This window comes from Amia ocellicauda, chromosome 17, assembly GCF_036373705.1.
Source record: "Amia ocellicauda isolate fAmiCal2 chromosome 17, fAmiCal2.hap1, whole genome shotgun sequence".
NCBI lineage: Eukaryota > Metazoa > Chordata > Actinopteri > Amiiformes > Amiidae > Amia > Amia ocellicauda.
This window is the reverse complement of record NC_089866.1, coordinates 25,652,474-25,673,952: the sequence shown is the minus strand read 5'-3', so window position 1 is coordinate 25,673,952 and position 21,479 is coordinate 25,652,474. Positions and strand designations below refer to the sequence as shown.

General features: G+C 38.8%; 1 protein-coding gene across 1 annotated transcript in view; it reads right to left on the bottom strand.

The window, feature by feature from the left end:
- cux2b (cut-like homeobox 2b) overlaps positions 1–21,479 on the bottom strand; it is a 136,123-nt gene that overhangs the window by 25,699 nt on the left and 88,945 nt on the right. The window contains exon 4 of the mRNA XM_066689803.1: positions 7,336–7,414. Coding sequence (XP_066545900.1) covers positions 7,336–7,414 — 79 coding nt within the window. The remainder of the gene's footprint in view (positions 1–7,335; positions 7,415–21,479) is intronic.

Sequence of the window (21,479 nt, the reverse complement as noted above, 5' to 3'; positions counted from 1 at the left end):
TGCAGACTGAAAGGAATTTCTCTTTCAATCTTGTTTTTTGAATGTATGTATTTGCACTACAGATCCAGCTGCAAAAGGGAGACCATTAAAAAAATAATAATTATAATTAAATAAATCACAAAGCACAAATAGGAATGATTCATTTGTGACTTTTAAATCATTGTATACAGTATATATCACAAACTATGACTCAAACATATTTCCAGAACTGCAGGCGTGTTTTGGAGACATGTATAACAGTAGAAGTTTAGTAATTACTGGTACACTGCTATTTAAATATGCTGACCTTTTCTATTATATACTTACAATGGGTTTCTCTTGGATTACAGAGCCTATGCAGCTGGGATCGAATGGTTTTTAAATTCGTTCTCAGTGAGAGAAACCTCGGCATTTTAAATAATCCAAAATTTCTATTAAACTGCCCCTCAATGATTGGCTTTAACTACTGTAGGGGACTCTGTGTCCTTTGCAGCAAGTTACTGAATGGAAGGTCTCGGGTAATACTCACAATCTTCACCTATTCACCCAATATACCTACTTTGATTAAAAGTTAACATTTCAATCTTTTCAATCTTCAAACTTTGGTATCATTGAAAATAATAATGACAATAATATATATGGAGAAACCATCAAGCTGTTGATGCTACAGAGGGACCTACAGTCTCAACAAATCATTGAGGAAAAAGGAGAAAGGATACTTCTTTAGATACATTGAAATGCCACGCCTTGACTGATTCTAGAAGTGTGAATCACACATAACTGCCTTTGCTCTTAATAATACACAAAAAGTGGCGTGATACAAAATGGGTGCTTGACTTGAATGTGAGTGAAGTTTGTCTGATTTCTTTAATGCTTTGTACCTTGGAGATGACCAGATGAAGGTTCGCATATAAGGGAACAACCTACATGTGTGGGTGGAAATCAAAAGCACTAAAATGGGACCTTCAATTGCTACCAAATAATAAAGAAGGCACTTACAATGCAAAAACAAATATCATGCACTTGAAGCATACAGTATTTAAGTAGAATACATGATGATTACTTCACATTTCCATGCTTTCTTGTGTATTTTTTATGTTCTTATTTTTCCCAAAACATAATGTAATACCTTACTCAAAGCATTGAGTTGAAGCATTTAAACAAAATAACTTTATTACAGATCTATATGTTGATTCAAGAGTATCATCATACGCAAAACATCAGAGTTAGGGCCAACATTTTGCTGCCCTTTTTATGTGCATTTCTAAAGGGCTGGCTTCCTAATTTAAACAAAGAGCATTGACTTGCAAACCTAAAATTAAGATCTACAATCCTGCTTTTTTATACTGCTACATTTAATAATCTCCGAAGCCCTGATTTTGAGTTGTTTTTAATTGTGTGATAAGCCAACTGCCACCATTCCCGCCACCCCCAGTAAACAAGAGCTTTCAAACAGGGCTGCTGGGAGCATGCAGAAAAGCCACCCATAGCAGGCCTGTATATTGTTGTGCTATTGATCGAGGCAAGCTTGCAACTGCTAGGATATCCTTCCTGCAAATGTAACTCTCTCTAAACTAGCTGTGATCTAGGACCTCTCCACACACATACACACACACACAAACACACTTGCACACTTGGTTCCTCAGGGGCTCTCTGCTCTGCAGGGAGCCACTCAAGAGCCCCAGCACAATTCCAGCTCTTTTATGAACATAATGCATTATTAAATACCTCAAACATCTCCTGGGTCTTTGTTTATTACTGCTCTTATTAATCACTTATGCACAATCTAGTAGTGGCAGACAGGGCTTTCATTTCCCATCAATGCGCGCCGTCTAGTACATACATTTACGCTTCCAGTTCTTCGGGAATGGAGGAAAATAAAGGCTGAAAAAAAGGTGAGAGGGTTCTGCACACAGATCCTCCTCGCTGGATACTGGGAAATATGGCCATCAGGTCTTTTACAATAAAGGAGCAAATTCTAGAAAGACGACGCTAAGGAGTGAATGATATAAAACCTAAAAAGCAACTTTCTGAACAAAAAAAGGACCCTAAAGCCTTCGACAGAGACTGTCACAAAAGACAGTGTCTGGAATACTGAAAAGAGACTTATTAAACATGAGTAGCCCATAAGCTTCACAGCCTGACATGATCATGAGTCATATCCCATTTTTTCAGATGCTTTTGAGTGTCAGAATCTCAGGTGTATAATCTCTTTCACTTTTTTCCATTTTTTTTTTTTTTTTTTTTTTTTTAACATAAACCCATTCCTGGTGATAGATTTGTTTGGCCACAGAGAGAGATTGATGCTGCAATATTGGACAATTAAAGATAAATAAATAAACAAGACAGATACAGGATGGATATATACTGTAGCTAAATTGTAACTACATAGCTGTTTATCTAACCAAGATTTATATACATATTTTACAAAAACCCTTATTTACTGTTATTATGAGCACTTGTACATAGTGTAATATATTTTAGGCACTGTATACAGCTGTATCCAGCATCTTAGCAATTTATTGACTTTAAATAGCAGTGCCTACCCACTAGCTGGTGCTGTTGGCCAAATATTTGTGTTGAGGACGTGTTGTGTGGTGGGCCTTTCTAAAATTTCTAAAAGGATGTGTGCTTCAGTGATACAGAAAGACCATTTTTATTCACCAGAATTAAAACTATTTTGACAATTTCTTTCCATAGCTTCGAGCCTATCCCAGAGGTATTTGAAAAAGAGGAATATAGGTTGAGATCCTCTGGCGGTTCTGCAAGAGACGGGGAGAATTCCTTTGCTCTCAGAGGATCTAAGGAAAAAAGCAGCATGTGTTTTCATGGATTCTCAAAACATGGCTTCAATCACCAGATTTTAATATGGGATTAGTAAAATTTAAAATAAATATATATTCTTTGTATTTATTTGTTTGACACACTTTTTCAAGTCATTTTGAGCAACACAACAGTACTAGAAACTTACATGAAACTGGGAAACAAAGTTCCGTGCAGAATTTATACAGCGGAGAGTGGTTAAAAAAACGCAGAAAATAATACAATAGGTACAGGGTAGCACACATACAAAACAACATCAAAAGAAGTTAATGACAAGATACAAGTGGGAATATATGTATGTATATATGTGTATATATATGTGTATATATATATATATATATCAGTGTGCAAATTGCTAATTTATAACAATACCCTATTGCTTTCATATTTTTTTCCCCAAATTAAATCAAAGTACTGCAGCGATTATCAAAACAGGCAAATTACGGTCTAATTGCTGTGATGACTTTAATACACTAGACACATAGTTAATTGAAAATACAAAGAGAAAAGGAACACAAAAATAGGCCACACAAATGTTTTTAGTTTTTAATATGTTTAGTGTTGATCATCTTCAAGAAAAACAAAGTTCTTTGAAAGTTACTTTGTCTAGACAAATACCTGGGGCTACAATGTGACAGCTCTGCACTGTGAACTTACATTTGATACACATACAAACAGAGCCACAGAGAACCTTCCCCATGGCCAACCACAGTACAAACCGGAGGTGGCTCAATGTTGACCCCCATTTGAGTCTGCGATGGCTTGCATGCGTGGGACAGCTGCATGGAGTAGTTCAGTGTACAAGAGGGCAAGTTCAAGAACGTGTTCCGCCACAGTCTTATCTGTATGTGGACTGAACCTCTTTGCTCCATGGTGCAGTTTTCACCATACGGTTGTTCGAATAGGCCAACTGACAACAAGCACGCTGGAATCCCAGACATATATAAGAGCGGGATCATTTGAGTCCCTTAAGCTATTCCATCTGGGAAGAGGCTGACTGGGGCAGAGCTACATATTCTGAGAAGAGAATGACCCCGTGGACACACTTCCAAGAAATGTCCATTTGTTTTTAGCTCTGAGATTGTTCAATGTAAGACGAGTTTGTTAAAATCGAATGGACTTTTCAAATATAGTTAATTTCTAGTGAACTAAGCTCAGCTGGAAACAAGCTGTGGAGTTAATGAAAAAAACAACTACAGTTTCTTTTGTATACCCACACTTAGAGTGTTGAACTTCTCAGTGTTTATTTTATGTATTGCTCTGTGGTTTGTAATCGTATTCAGTTGTCCTTAAGATGCGTCTGTATCCTAATTATGAGTAATAGGTTGAAACTGTTGTAGGGAACAGAGAGGAAGCTGATACATTGGAAGCTAGAGCAGGCAAAGGGCAAGAATGAAATACTGCTTAAAATAGGACAGGTGACGACTGATCAATGTCATTAGTTGGCTCTTGTTTTTGAATAACAGAGAAGGCCAAATGGAATCGGCAACTTGAGGAGGACACGAGGGGGAAAAAAACTACAGCTTTACAGCTTTTTCCAGAGTTAAATTCAGAAAGTGCATGGACTCAAAATGTGATTAAAAGGACACCATGTCTTCAAGAATAAAGAACGAGAACTTCAGCCCTAGACATACTGTATGAACCAAAGTTCAGAAGTGTTTGGGGCAAACGCGTACAGAGACTTTGACAAGATGCAGTGCCACTGGTGAAGGTAGGGACACTTGGTGTACATGATGTTCTAAAGACACAACAGACAGCACAAGTAAAGCAGTGTCTTGTGGGCAATAAGCCAGCAGCGTGGCTATTTGGTGGTAACGGGTAAGTTGAAATCACAGAACCAAAGCTAACAGGCAAGTTTATATAGATGGCTTTTAATTACAGTATACACATGCAGGCCAGTTCACATTACACTCCAGTGTTTCCAATTTCTGAATATGTTGTTACACATACTGGCTCCAAATATGTCTATGTAGAGCCAACATTATTGTCAGTTGAACCCCACCACAGGTAGACCCTAAATCTTGACCGCACCACTAAATACTCACCACTGAAGGAGATGGTGTCATACAGGTGGAGTAACCCTCAACACCAACAACAGTAATTAAGATTTAATGTATTTTAGGGTTTCTTTTTCCCACCCACTGACTTTTTTTTTATTACTTCCTGCACATCTGTGCTACAAACTTAAAAAAAAAAAAAAAAGAAGAAAAGATTTATAGCTGCATTTTGTAATTATATACAAGCGAGCAGGGCTTCAAGTTATTGCTGAGTTAACAGCAAAAAAATAAATAAACCAAAAACAAACACATCAACAAACCGAAGATTTGTGTTGACATCAGCCGAAGGAATACAGCCACCGGAACGATGCGCAATTAGCAACAAAGATGCAGACATACGCAAGATATCACCTCTTAAGAGTATCTCCAAAGTTTCTTACTGTGGTTTATTACTTTTCCCAGAATATTGTGTTCTGTGAAAAAAATTTAAATAAATAAAAAATATATAGTCCTACTACACCACCTCTCCAACCTAGTCCATATCTATTAAACAAAAACTTTAGAGTGATCCAATTACACCTTAAAAAGTTAATACATTAATAATTTAATTAATCTAATTTGACATTTTGTCCATACAGGTACAGTAAAAAACACAATTATCATCGCTAAATAATCCCCTAAATGTACACTGTTTGATGTTAGTGTGATATAGGTGCGAGATCCAAATTGATCTAGTCATGAAACAAGCATCAATAAGGCAGCGATGTTTAAAGAGTGATAAAAGTGGTGCTTCAGTGAACATAATCCAGTCTGACACACCTCTGGCTGGGCTTACTCTCTCTGGTCCCAGTGCGTGTGTATGCAGTGGCCACAACCTAGCTGCCACAGTGAGGCCATACTGACCATGAGCCACCTGACCCTCTACAATGGCCTTTGTGTTGTGCAGCTGTTGAGGTGACAGAAGAATCCTTTCAAATTAAAAAAAAGGGGAAAAAAACCTTCTGCAATGAATAGTAATGACAGCATTAAGATTAATGAGCCCAGCGTGTAAAGAATAATTGCGGCTGTCACTGGATTAAAAATACATGAAGGAGACGGCCATTTGTTCAGTGAGCATTACTGAACTTCACAACACAAGTATGGATACAAAGCCAGTCCATGGCGGGGATTCTCTATTTTTGTGTGTGTGTGTGTATGTGTGTGTGCCTTTTTAAAATTTCATTCTGATTCAGCAGCCTTTTAGTCAAGTACGAGTACTATAGCATGTTATATCTGGCTAAAAATCCCCCAAAAATGAGCTGGCATCAAATCAAATTTAAAAATCCAACCAACCATATTTTTTGGTAGGACAGGCTATTGCATAGTCTAGGAATTGGACAGTTTCCTCCATGCTATTACCCCCAGATGTAGTCTAGTCAATCTCTAGCCCTTCCACGATGCCCATATGGGTCACTTGGAACTGTGTGTTCTTTATGCTAATCCACAGACACCTAACATAACCTGGGGGCCAATTCAATTAGGCTCTGATATGAAATTAAATGTTCAGGGAAATTATATTGCTGGCTAGCATAATTAGGAATGTGCGGCACTATCTGTTTGGTACTGAATTAAAACATCATGGTTGATAAAACTAATAGAGCTCATCCATAATTCCTAATGCTCAATCAAAACATTTTAATTAACGGCACAGAAAGGCAAACCGGGCCTGGCTGCGTCTGGAGTGCTGCGTCTTACTGCATTGTCCTTAAAAACAAAAACCAACAAACAAAACCCCCCAAAAATTGCTTATCGGTCTTTGTTTCCCTTCACAGTGTTCAATTATTAATGTTGTCCACTATCTGTTGTGTGATGGAGAAAGAAAAACAGAAGAGGGACAGTTTATTTCAAGAGTTAGTCCAGCTGGCTGAACTAATTTCATTCCTAAGAAAGGTCAAGCTGCCCAACTATAGAATAGGATCATATTTAAACAGCTACTGTGTTCATATTGATGTTTTCTGATGCTCTTATAGGCTAAGGTCCATTCGTTGTCTTTAATCATTCAAGTCCTACTGACTGAAAAAACAAATCTTACACTCTTAAAATCTTTTAAAGCCAATCACTGTAGTTCATTCTCCCTACTGCTTGCTGTGGCTTACATCGTCTATGCAATGAATTGTTTTAAAAAGCTTTCTCTTGTAAAGGCTGTGCACTAGCTTCCTGAAATAAATATGAACCACAGCATAACTAAAATGCTCTCAGCTAACATGCAGCATTGTGCTGGGTATTATATAACAGCAAACCACTGTGTTTATGGCTTGATCAGCAGTGAGAAAGGGGAATCTTTGAGGATTCCTGAAATGCTCAACAAGTAAAAGCCACCACTCAAACTGTACCTTTGGCTCGAAGGCAGTACTGATGAGCAGAATTATTGTACTGGGAGGAATTAAATAATAATGGGCGATTCCAAATTTAAAAAAAAACCAATAATGATAAGAATAAAACATGACCGTCTTCCCACTTCTTAGTGGCCTACTGGGCCAGTGCGACTTCTTCTTACCTGGTGCTTCAATCAGTTGCTTGTAAACCCCCAGGAAAGCCGATTCAGCCTCTTTGCTTCGCTTATTAAGTGCTACCACCTAGGAGAGAGATATTAAGGCACAATTAATACAGGGAGGCCTTTTTCTGAGCACGGTGAACAGTGAAATGTGCACTAAAGCACACAGTCACGGAGCAGGTAGATCAGGTCACTCCGCTATACAATTCTCCTCGCTGTGAGGAGAGTAGTCTTTGCCTGGCACCCACTGCCCTGCATAATGCACAAGGCCAAGCAAACCACCTGCTGCTTTGTTTGTGTACCTGCTACTGTCTTGCATATATATATGATCTCATTCAAGAGTCAAATCATATTCAATAAGGAACTGGAAAAAATGTTGTAGTGTGAAGGTATCACATTGTGTGGTATTGAGGGGTATAACATAATATACAGAATAGAATATGAAGTTATACAAAGAAACAACATACAGCAATATAGAAAATGTCTGAATAGCAAGCTAAAAACAAATAATATAAACAAAAGTATATACATATATATTAATACACATACATATACAAAAACTATGCTATAGGCTACATTATACACACAGAGTAATCTTGGATAAAGTTATTAATCAAATTACTATTATTATTATTATTATTATTATTATTATTATTATTATTATTATTATTATATAAAAACATAAACAAAAGTGAAAACAACTTTTCTGTTTGGCCTACTCTTTGTTCTGAGTTCAGGTTACATTAGGGATCCTCGCGCATCTATGGAGCTCAGCAAAAGCGAGCCGATTGGTTGGAACGCTCTCGGCAGGTGTTAGAAACCAATTAAGAATTCATTAACGGAGACAAAAGAAACACAATTATCAGCCACCTGGACCTATTGACAGGGCACCTGTACAGATACATTTGCTCGGTAATAACCTTCCCCCGGCTGCACCGCACAGTACCGTTGTTTCAAGTCCTACTTAAAAAATCTTGTTTCAACATTTTCATCGAACCTTATTGACTGCTGGGTGACCAGACATACCCATCACTCCTACTTCAGCTTTTTCCTAAAAGCATTAGGCGTGTAACCTGGAGCTGTACGGAGTTACTGTCTCACGGCACAAAAGCATTTTGCTGTAAAAAGTTAGATAGAAGATTCCAATCCTGCCCCCACACTCACCAAATCAAAAAGTTAGTTTTTCTTTTGAGTTGTAATATTTCACAGCCACATCAGTAACATCATTATATTGAGTGCCTTTAAATCTTTCACAGAAGAAAAAAAAATCATTAGTGCTTCTTTTTTTTTAACGAAAAACAAAAACATTTTTTAGACCTACGTAAGTGTTGCAACATTACTAATGAGCTGCTGAAAACTGTTCACACACAGCTTAATTTTTCCACTTCAGCTGATGCTTTTGCGTAGTTGATCATTGTGAAAACAAGTGCTTCCCATTTTCAGCCTTCAATGTACTGAATTTACAGGATTTGCAATGTGTGAGTTGGGTTGAAGTGCTAATTGTGGGGTAAACAAAAAGGTATACATATATACAAATAAAACAACATTCACAAACTAAATATAACTTGTTCAATGAAATGGAAGAGAGCATTACAAAAACCCTGGGCTTAAAATCAATCAGCAACAGTTGTTATGAATGTCTGCAGTAGGGCAAGAGCAATAGTGAAAGAGAATGGTCTATCACAGGCCAGCCATTTGACAGTGTACCATCAAAGGCTTCACGTTTAAAAAATGTACTAAAATGAGTCAAACCAGGTCTAGCAGACAAACAGATCAGGAATAACAGAAGTAATTTACCCCCCAGACAAATGGATGCCTGCTGCACTTATCCCACTACCAAGAAACCCTTGCCTTTCAGCCACACTGTAATCTTTCCAAAGGAGAGAAAATGAGATAATGTTCTATTTTGCACAGACTGGGTTAGTGCTGATATAGTTATTTCAGATCCCTGTTTTAAGAGATCAATGTATTGACTTGACTGCCAGAACTAATTAAATAATGGGGGAGGGGGGAAAACAGAGGGCACACACACACACACACACACACACATATATATATATATATATATAATAAAATACAATAAAAACTTGTATGCTTTTCTTATAGTTAGAAACAGAACTACAAGAATCTGGAAATATATGGCACTCAACATATTAAAGACCTGGGGAAAAATATAATTTAGATCTTAATTCCTGTGGCCCCAGCACAATAGAAAACCATGCAAAAAATTTGGTTTCACTTAACTTGATCCTTATGAACACCAAAAAAAAAAAAAAAAATAGATTAAACATCACCACCCCCACCACAAACATAGAAAAACAAACAACCAAAAACACCCCACTACACATGACTTACGCGAAAGTGCTGTATTCCCAACAGGACTGCTTAAAGACAACATCAAGTTTAAAGAAATATCATGAAGATCAACTAAATCCCCTCCATCAGTCATCAGCTAAGCTGCTCCAGTGAGTTAATGTAAAATGGAAAGGCTATAGACAGGATCGATAAGGATGCAACAGTCTACAGCTCTCTGGCAATGCTCAATGATAGCAATCGCGATGTTTTGTGTTTCTCTTCTTTTATCATTTCTTTATTATTATTTGAGTGTGAGTGTGTGTGTGTGTGTGTGTGTGTGTGTGTGTGTGTGTGTGTGTGTGTGTGTACTGGCTGGTCAGATCAAGTTCAGGACCAAAACTAAATAAACCCGTTCTGATGAAAGCTGCAATTGATTTGTTCCTTTTTCTTCTTCCAGCCTTTCTGCTTTTCAGTACATTTTCATTAAAGGTGAAAAGGGACCGTATGATAAGTGAGGAGTCAGTGAGGGACTCTGCTGTGACAAAAGCTTAGATGAAGCTTAAATGAAGCCAAGATGAAGTAGTAGTAATTCAGGGTGAACCTCCAACTTAAATCCCACCTGCATATAGGGAGGAGATCTCCACAGACCACACAATAAACAGTATTTTCTTTTTTAAACTACCACCTTTTCCCAGGGCTGTAGTCTGTAATATAAAAACAATCAATTTGGTTCAGAATACAGTACTGGTTACCTTTCAGTGAGATATTCCAAAATGACACCCAGAACTTGTTAATAGCCTGCGATGCAACGGTAAAGTATTCATCGCTGGCTTTAAAACCAGAGCTACTCTGTAGTCATGCAAAACTAAATTATTTACATATACAAATATGTTTCTTAAAGTGTAATTCAGTTTTAATAGCATGTTACAGATTAATTATTAACTAGTAATTTGCAGGCGCTGTGTTGCAAGTAGAAGCAGACTATTTTTACATCGTTTTCTGGGCTTGTTTTCTTGTTTTTTTCCATCCATAAATATGCAATCAATACTGCAACTGTTTGATTTGAAAATTTTCCCCCCACCCAAAAATTATGCAAATGATCTGGCATACACACTGTAGCGTTCATGTTTTTGAGAGGACTGGAGTGGAAATACAGCACTCTGACAGTCCCAGTGAACAGGAAGTCAGACTTACAAGTCATATGAACTCTAGACTGTATTTGGCATCCACATTTCCAAATCGGTTGCAAAAGCAAGCGCCCTCCCTAAAGTTGTTGATGTGGGAATGTCAGCTTTGAATTTTGAATCGCGAAGGCAGTGTTTTTTTTGGCGACGAGAACTGCAATACCACGCATGCCACACAGCAGAACGTTATAATGTCATTGCATGGCATTAGACTAGACGTCTGACTGCTACAGATTGATACACACATTTATGAAGGCCCCCTCAATTTTCGGCTGTCAATATCTTCAATGGAATAGAACAGTAGTATTAGATTAAGTGACTGTTCATACTTAGGGTATGCTCTTAGCCACTGAAAGAAAAACTGATAAAAAAATTAATGAAGAAAGGTTTTGGTAGCAACAGGCCTATTTGAAGACCAGCTCATAGTCTCCTCGTATTCAGATTTTCCATCATTCTCCTAATAGAGCATTGAGATTATCTTGACAATCAAACCATTAATCCGTCTGCTATAAGCAGCAGAGATATCAATCAAAGCGCTGATACTTTCACATGTATCGTTTTGGTATGTATATCATTTCTCCTTGTGTATGATCATCAAAGCACTTGTACATGTCATGCATAATGTGAACGGGTTGGGGATTTAGTTTTATCTCCCCGTACCATGCAAATTGGCTGAAACACCTACTATTATATAACCCCCTTGGAGAAAGATTATATAAAAAGATGGCCCATGTTAGGCAGAGCCCAGGACGTTACTCGATGGCACCACCCCCCCTGCTTTCAAACAGGAAAAGAGGAGACATGGAGTAGATGTGCATTTCAGAGTGCATATGCAGGATCGGGTTTCTAATTTTGAGGTTTGATGAAACCAACAAAGGCTCCGGAGTCTGACGTATAAATCACAATTCATCTTACTCTTTCCAGTTGAATTTTGTGTTGTTACAAAATATATAGTATATGGCTTCCTTGATTAGTATGCATCCTTATATGATGCCTCTTATAGTAAGTCAATATTCATGTGTTTCACATTACAAGAACAAGGTTTAATAAAAACACAAATATTGGACCCCATGGAGAAAGTAAAATCAAGTCACAAAAACTGGGTATGAAAAACATTAATCCATATATATAGGGGGATAAAATCAACATACCCCTATAACATATTAAATATTCCTGTCAGGATATCAATCAAATTGTGAAAACGGTGTTATTTCTTACACTAGGAGACCAGGACCAGACACTAGCCTACAAAATTTACAATCGTATTATTGAAATACATTACAATGCAATTAAACACAAACGACCACATTTGTGAAACATGGCCAATGCAGTAACCAGTGGTTCCAATTTTCCCATTTTAAAGTTTACATAAAGATTTTGAATGTGTTCTTTTATAGCTAAGAAACTGCTTTCGCTCAATCCTATTAAGAGATTATATACAAAAAAAATATTCAATCAAGGCACTTTGTTTTGAATCTGTAATAAATCTTTTAAGCACTGCAGGAAATTGGAACAAAACTTTGGTTTATTCAGATAAAACCTCTTTTTGTCTTATCACAAACCACTAGCCCAGTGGTGGATTTATTTACAGGGGTTATTAAAGTTTGCTTTTCAATCACCCAAGTGGCAAAAAGATCTGGGTCTCAGTTAATTCTACCCTGACCCACTTGCACATTTGTGCTGAAACACACATACTGTGCAGCCCAACAATCGGCCCCTTATTTATGAATGGGTTAAGTACTGGGAGCTTTCCAGCGGGGCTCAGGGAGGGCACAGACCAGTCGTTCAGTGGAGTTAATGGAGCCCCCGCTCACAGAGGAGTCTCAACACCACCTCTGAAAAACAGGTTGTGCTGGAGTCGGCCCCAGACTAGCAAAGTCTGTGAGCCGATACTGTTGTTCTAATTCCAGAAATAAAAACACAAGCAACAACAAATAGACACATAAATAAATAAATCAATATTAAAGCACCATTTAATAGAGGTTGTAATTATTAATAATTTTGTTTTCGATTGTTTTAACATTAAGATATGCAACATAATTGAGACAGAGACAGAGGAACAGATGGACAGATAGACAAGTGTTGGCAGTGCAATTTAACAGGCACTAGCTCCTCAAAATGGGATACAACTTGAGTGAGTGGAGCTGCAGTGACACGGTAATGCATTCAAGTGTGGCCCATCGTGACATCAGGCCCTGGTTTCCTTTCCTCCGTCATCTAGGGGGCAGAACGTCTGACAGCCAATGAGGGGGACAAGTCACCAGAAAAGCAGAGAGGGGACGCTCTACAGCTGCGGTGTTGCTGTGTGTGAGGGGCAACTTTCATCTTAGCACAGATTCAACAAATTAAACGTAGAGGAGCCACAGAAGTCTAAATGGTGTGCCAGTCAAAAGTTTATACACCTCCTTAACGCAGTTTAGTCAACTGGAACCCTGTGAATTTTGCGGCAGACTGAATCACTGTTCAATAAACTCTGAAAATATACTGTTGTTAAATAAGTATAGTTGAATGAACAACATTTGAGGAGCTAAAATGAATCACTGGATTACACTGTTTCAAATGCAGGGTGTGAATACTTTTGATTCTACACATATGTGTGGCATTATTAATGAATAAGAGGTGAAGGAAGAGGAAGATAATGACAGAGTAGAACAAACATACAGATTCATATTAAAACAAAGGTTAAACGTGTTAGTCTAGTTTACTACGAGTCATAAATGTGTTTTTATATATTTATTAAATATGTTTCTTGGGGGTGTTGTGAGTGGAATTTAAAATAAACTAACATTTAAAAAAAAAAAAAGACAAGAAAAAAAAATCCAGTCACTGAGATTGGCAAGGCTGCAATTAGCAATTATGTAATCATCAATTACAATTATCACAACTGGTGATTATGTCATTATCACTTGAAATCCTCTTTCTTTTTTTTCTTTTCTTTTTTTCTTTTTTAACAGCCTTTGCCAGTTTGGCAGCTTATGCAATCTCAGTGTTGTGTGATGGAATACTTCTCGCACCAGACAGACTCAGAGACCTCATCTCCTGACTGGATTTAAATTGCCTGTCACCCACACTGCGGCAAGAAGGTCACCCCCGCAATCCAGGGTTCTCCTGAAACACCTGATCGTTCCCCAGCTCCCTACACAACTCTATGAGGTGACTGAGAGCGGGCGACAGTTGGTTTAGCCAGTGTATTAAAACAACTTGGGAGAAATGGAGAGAGAGAGATAATAAACACCTCTTTCCCGTACAACTGCCAAGAAATTATCTGGCTTGTCACATTTTGCCTTTCGATTCTTTACGTCCCTGTGTCGCACCCCCAAACACTGCCTCTCTGAGAATCTGTGTAGTATTTCCTCTCTCCTGCTTTGTGTCACACATATAGGATACAAGAAAATGGATGGTCTTTGATACGGGGATAGGAAGAATACTTCAGATGAACAGTGACTGTAACCAGAGTAAGAGTCTATGCATCAGATACACTTTTGTTTTTCAAAGCTGTCACTGTATTACACATTACACATTACAGTGTGAAAATGAACACAGGGCTTCACCACTGGGCATAAGGGGAATGGGATCTGTGATTTCAAACCCCTTTAAGTGAAGGAGAACATCCAATTTCATTGTAGACTAGCCAATATACTGGGATGCCTCTATTCAGTGACCACCCTGCATATTTACATAAGATTAGATTCCAGAACAAAGGATGTTAGCTTTCTCATATTCTGGTGGACATAATAAAGGACAAATTCAAGAAAATAGGAGGAAAGAAAGACCAGGGACTGGGGAATGTCATGGAGTAGTGAGAAGCAGGATGGAGAAAAAAGACGGCAAATTTGATTTTTAAAGATATCTTTCGGTGGCGCTGCGAATGAGCAATAGCAGCAGTGTCTCCGAGGCCTGGTCAAAATGAGCAGTCGGGCCTGCCACAAAAATTCAGTCCTTGTGTCACTTCACATCAGCTGCATGTGTCAATCATCAGGGGGGCTAATCTCTGCTTCATGCCCCACAACTCAATTCAAAAGTCTGGGCCTGGCTTTTGATTGTGTGCTCCCCCACCACACACACACGCACACACACACACACTTTAATGCCCTCTCTCCAGCTGCAGCACACATTTCACTGCTGCCAGGCACACTACAGGAGAAGGTAAAGCAGAGGAGATTAAATTAACATAGTGCATTCCCCCTAGTAACGCTCGCACTAGCTGTCTGAAAACGACAAGGGTACAGGGGTTGAATTATCCAGCTGCAGCTCGTGCTATTGGAATCAGAAGCCCACATGAGCTGCTCGTAGTGAACACTCGGATGATGAGCTGCAATCTGACAGAATCAAAATGACTGACAATCTATGTGATTAAAGCTTACATCTTCAAGGGGCTCCAGAGTGGCTCAACTGGTAAAAACCCAGCTCTGAGGGCAGGTTGAGCACTGGTTCTGATCCAGGCCGTGGGATAGTTGACTGTGACCGGGATTCCCGGGGAGCCATGCATCTGGGTGATTTGATGGGGCTGAGTGGGCCAGGGTCTCGTCAGTCAGGGTCCCGAAAGCAAACCCTCGGAGTCTGGCCAGGTGCCTTTGACCTCTGCTTGGTTTGCAGTGAGAGCATGCGTCTGCCCTTTCTCGACATGCATTGCTTTGCAATTTACACTGTGGCCTTCACAAAGTAAAAAGAAGTGAATGGCTTGGCAGCACACACTTCTGAAGATGTCTGAGCACTCTGCTTCCCTCCCGTGATGGTACAAGAACGGTTGCTAAGCTAACTCGGGAGGCAATAAAAAAAGGGTAATTCAATTTTTTTATATATTTTTTTAAAGAAATTATGCTATGAATGCTGGTGCAGCAAAGACCCTACAAGAAAACAATTATTTGATCTACGGCTTGATATAGCGGCTGTTGGATAAACTTGTGCTGCATGCTTTGGTATCATTTTATAGTTACATAACCCTGGCTCCTGGAAAACTGCTGTCTGTACGGGGACAGTATAGGGACAATCACGGATGAAAATCTCTAGCAGTTGGTTTCAATTCCCCATTTAAAATCTAATCAAACCCTAGGATATCCATGATGGGTGTCGGAGGGACGGATTCCAAAGATTGGAGATGAATGAAGAGGGAGGGGGACGAAAAAAAGGAGACTTGCAAATTTGCTGAGAAAGGCATGGATATATTAAATGTAGTGGCTATCAACAATCCCACAGCTAGTGTCACTAACACAAAACTGCACATTGCAAACCTGAAAGCGTAATACTCTGCACTTCTTGGGAGACATGCATCTTGTATGGGAATGGTAACTGAGGGGCTTGTTAATTTCAGATCTATTGAAAAAACGTGGCCCTTGAGTAAACGGTTGTTTCATAAATATCCAGAGATAGGCTTGCTATGTTTTTAATATACAGGTAAGCTCCTGAAGACTGGATTCGCTCTGACAGGAAAATCTTCCCACCCTGCAGAGCAAGCAAATCTCATAGTTCAGACAACCTAACTAAACTACAGCTGTAGCAACTCAAACAATTACAGTATGTGGAAGGTGGGACACAAGACATTTTTTTATAAAACCTTTGTACATATATGTTAATGTTTGCAAATATTTCAACTGGGCACCTTTAAGGAACCAGCACATTTTAATTGTACATGTATACATAATGCACATTGTATAGTTTTGAGGCACTGCTCCAAAATTTGAAATGTTTCAGCAAAACATCTATAGACTTGAAATGCCCTACAACTCTTTAGAATTTGACGACACAAACAAACAAGGAAAAAAATGCTTTTCTGGTCTGCAGAGTGGAAGTAGTTCTGTATTTATACACTAATGTGTTCATTTATTAACCTGCTCATTTGTTTGGTTTGAAATTCAGGATCTGCTATCACGCACACCCACGCCACCCCCAAAAATTCCACCGTAATAGGAGGTGAGAAAGCGCAGGACCGGGCAGGTTGTCTGGGTTTTCATCTGCACACAGGAAGAGTAATGCGTGAGCTGGGAATATTCTAGACAGATGCGTGTGAGGAGCCATAAATTGCCCAGGCTGCTGAGAGCCCCTGATATCTTGCAGCAGCTCAGAGCACGGCAGGTATGAGGATCGCGGCTTATCTATTGATGTATCATTAGTTTCTGATTTTCCTTCCCGTTGTAAAGCGAGTCAAGGTGAGAAAGCACAGCTGCGCGGGAAACAGCCTCACAGTGATGGATTGCGTTTATACGCCAGAGCCGCTCTCCTAGCTGGTGACTTTCCAGTGAGGCAATTATCATTGCAGAATGCATAATAGCCTAATTAATTACAAGTGTCAGTGTGGCCTTTGTTTCATTATAACAGGACATCATGCCAACTTCGTACCAATTTTTTTTTTTTTCTTTAAAGAAAACTATTGATAAATGACCAGGGATTTTTTTTCATTCCAGAGGCTGACAGACAAGGCAAGGCCCCTTTGCGGTCGAAGCACTGGGTTGAGAAGGGAATCTGAGGACTTCAAATAGCTGTGCAGAGGGGCTGAGAAAAGACCTGCTGTCAAAACAGGGAAGTTAGTGTTAGATCTTTCTTTTTTTTTTTAATCATAAAGAATTGCCCATTATTTTTTCCGTCCATTAATAGCCCATTTTATTATCACAAACTGTTATATTGCTAGACTCTGCACTGCAGTCCACTGCCGACTTAGAACTGTAAAGACCCACATGCATAGACACATATAAGTCACAGATTGGACCACAACTGGAGTGTTTTTGCTCTGGCATCAGGGTGATTGATTCATGGAGTAACATAGACCACCCTGAAATAGGAATTCAACAAAAAGTCTCGCTGCGTAAGTGACAGTGGAATCTAATTGCTGGGTCACAGTGTTGGGGGTATTTACCACTTTTTCCACAGGAGCTCGACAGCAGCAAACAAATATTGGTCGATGTAATACATCTTTACACTACGAGAACTGTTATTTTGACTGCGCTTTACAAATATGGAATAATAATAAAACAAACATAAGAACAGTGTAAATAAATAAGACAGGGAAAGGGGGGGATCACACACCCTGAGAGATTCAAAGAGAAAAACTGAGCAGCACTGAAAGATGGCTTTCATTTTTTATTATTGGTATCTTAGACTAAATGCAAGAAACAAATTTATAAAAAAAAAAAAAAAAAAATACAGCAACCTTGAAAAAAATTATTATGGGGCTCTAATATTCCCAGTTGGCAGCAGAGGCAGTGGGTGAACACTGTGGAGCAAACTGGATTTAATGAAAGCCAGCACTAACATTATAGACTGCGCTCTTGGCATTAGAAGATTTTTACATTATTAATGATTGTTGATGTTGATGATGATAGCAGTAGCCTAGCTAACACACTCCAAGTTGAGCCACTATCAACCATTTCCAGCAGCTCGACAGCAGCTTACAGAGTTTTGGAAAAACAAAGCAATTTTGTACAGTGTCTTCAGAAATTGGGGTCACGTGTTCCAGGGTACGTTACAATATTAAGAATAATAATCTGTTTTTCAGGCTATTTATCAAACAGAGACCCACTGTTACCAATGGAAGAAAAAATTATGAAAAAGTTATCTTCTATAAAATGCCCCAAAAAATTATGACTACTTATCTACTAGAGCTGCTAAGTGTTAGAACCAGATTGGAAGTGTTGCAAGTCATTTCAAATGTAACATAAAAAACTGAAGCGAGTTTGTTCAACTTCACACACATTTTTATTTTCGATGGAAGAATTGTTCCATAAAATCATTCCCTATAAAATGCGTTATTAAATGCTTCATTAGAATGGGGAAAAAAAGCAATACGAACTGTGTTGGGATAAAATGATACAATTTTTGTGCCTGATGTCCTCATGAAAACCTGAAGGCAAGATGTTGAAAGAATAATTGCATCAGTTCTGATTTTCCAAAAAAACATATAAATATTCCATGAGGTTTTCTTACATATTTAATAGAGCCAAACCAGTTAATTCCCACCTGGTATGGTCATTTATTGGTGAATTTTTATTTCTGCTTCTGCTAGATGTCTCTATTGCAGGAAATTCAAAATATGTCACGGCTTAAAGGGGATGGATATTCTGTTGCCTGTACAGACACTGAAGCTGTGATTAGGGGCAAAATGTATCCTTCTGTTACTTTTCCTTTTCAAATCTGATTTTTGTCATCAGCTGTACAAGGAAAAGGAAAAGATCTCGGCATGAAGGCCTAACGACAAATCTCCTCTCTGCTAAGAGGCCTTGGGTTTTGTGTTATGCACACCTCAACTACTGCCATGAACTATAACAGGACTTCTCAATTAAACATTTAAACTATCTACCAAGGGAAGATTATTTTTACACGTCTTCCCCCCACCAGTCATTATTAATTTGTAATAACCTTTAAGGCTCTTTGAATTCATCAATATTTTACAGTGCAATATTATTCCCTTTCAGGGGTGAGTCTTTTCAGATCTCTGTAACCTATCAATGATAAATCGCCACGTTCCCATAAAGGTGTGCTGCAATCTGCTGTAATTAGGAGAGGTAAGACTGAGGAAAAAGTACAGGAGTTACGCAATGCGACATATTTTGTAAGCTGGGAAAAAAAGCAGACATAAATAAAAGTGGCCCAGCAGAGAGTTAGTCTTCAAGCATTTAAATAAAACTTCCATTATGATTATGGGTTTGTTTATATATATTAATGCAAAAGGGATTTGATCAATCCATTTTACTAAATTAATCAGCTATTGAGTGAAGAATGCAGGCAATATACCTGGGATAAACATTAAAATAATTTGTATTCTTTGTAACTGAAATATGCCTTACCCTGTGCTAATTTGGAATGGGTTCTATGACAATTGGGCAAAGACCCAAGTCTGACTGAAAACAGGGCCAACATTTGGTTCTCCAGCTGTAAAATGAAAGCTCAGGGTTTATTTAGATTGTTGTTTTGACTGTAAATTTGTCTCGCTATGTTTGGAACAGGCCTGCTTTTTTTGTTAAATTGTTTCTGGGGGTGTGAACTCCTCCCTTCCCTTAAAACTGTTTCAGTTGGGAAGTCCTGCTAAAATAAACAAACATAAAAATTAAATAAATCTTTTTAAAAAATGGTGGAAAACAAAGGAAACAAACAGACAAAAACTAAATAATCGAGCATTAGTGGCCAGTCTCGATAACTATGGAAAATTAGAGAATACATATAAAACCTGAAATAAAGGGGGCCAATATACAAGAAGTCTTTATGAACCTTTATGATAAATCCTGCTGCATTTTTATAGGCCAAGCAACAACACCTGGGTAGATGAATTAAGCCCTTTGAAACATCAAAGAGCAAACAGGCCGAGGAGGCACTCATCCTCTTGAGTAGCACGGCTTAATCCTTGCAGATTTCATTAAAGCGGTGAGTCTCACAATCGGCGTACGGTATTTTTTAATAGGGGGGGTGACAACACCTCTTACCGCTTAGGGAGATCAAACTCCCGTTAAGCCCACAGTGTTCCACGGCGCAGCGTTACAGGGGAGCACTGGATTCGGTATTGATTTTTTTTGTACTGCCGAGCTATTCAAAACGTTCTAAGTAGCGAGTATCAAGCGCGCTGAATGACAACGCTGACAGAAGTCTGTGATCTGGCCTTGTAAACTACTACTGTGTGCGGTATGGTTGCAATCCACTGATCCTGGGTAATGCCCGGAGAATATAACACACAGTTTTAGGTAACAAAATTGGGGATTTTGGTTTTTAAAACCTCATTAAATTCTTTTGAAACGGTTATCACCAGTACAGCACTATTTGGAACTGCCCACTATGGAAGATTTGTGCTCTTTTGCGACTAAAGCCTGGCACCTCATACTGGATTACAGATGAATGTGAGTCATGTTGGACAAAGGTGTCAAATGAACAAGAATAAAAGCAAGAAGAAGCATATCCCAGGATAGGAAAGGGAGTAATTTGTGTTCTAGTTCTTGCAGTGAACTAGGTATGCAACCATCATATGCTGTGTTTGCAGACATATCCTAAAAATCGGTTCTTTTACATACAAATGCCAGCGTGGTTTAAGAAGTCATATCCTAAGAGGTAATATAATACAACATGTAGGATCTGTACTTCAGCGATTTCTCCTGCAGTGTCACGGATCCGCCAAGCTCCCTCAGCTTTTTCAGTCAATCACTAATTAGAAGATGAAAAATGACTTAAAGTGTGAAACAAACATGAAGAAATTGGGCTCTACATGCGGTACAATGATAAAAGGTAGTTGGGCATTAACTTCTTAATTAGAAAAATAGGAATAAATTCTTCAAGGTGCTAATTAGCAGTAACGGATGCTGGCTGTGTAGTGTCCGCAGGTTCTAATTATAATTTCACCGATCGCAGCCTTTCAGCGTCAGGAAGTGGAAACACAACCGAAGACCGGTGTTGGCGGGAAAGGGAATGTGCATCGAGCAGCACGGCCATTTCGGGTGGCTTCATCGAAGGAGGAGGGGGTTTGTATCCTCTGTAGGGTATCCACAGCTCCTACTATGGTAGTCATCTTTGGCAGATTGTCACCGCACGTCTTTTGTGTTCAGATGCTGCCTGTCCCACTTGCCTTCCTAGTGGCAGAGCGATGCCCCAGGAAAAGTGCAGGAACTGACACTCCCTGTACATCTCTGCCCAGCTCTGCAGTTATTTTCCATGGCAAATGTTGTCCAAATAATATCCATAGCCAGTGCTTAATAG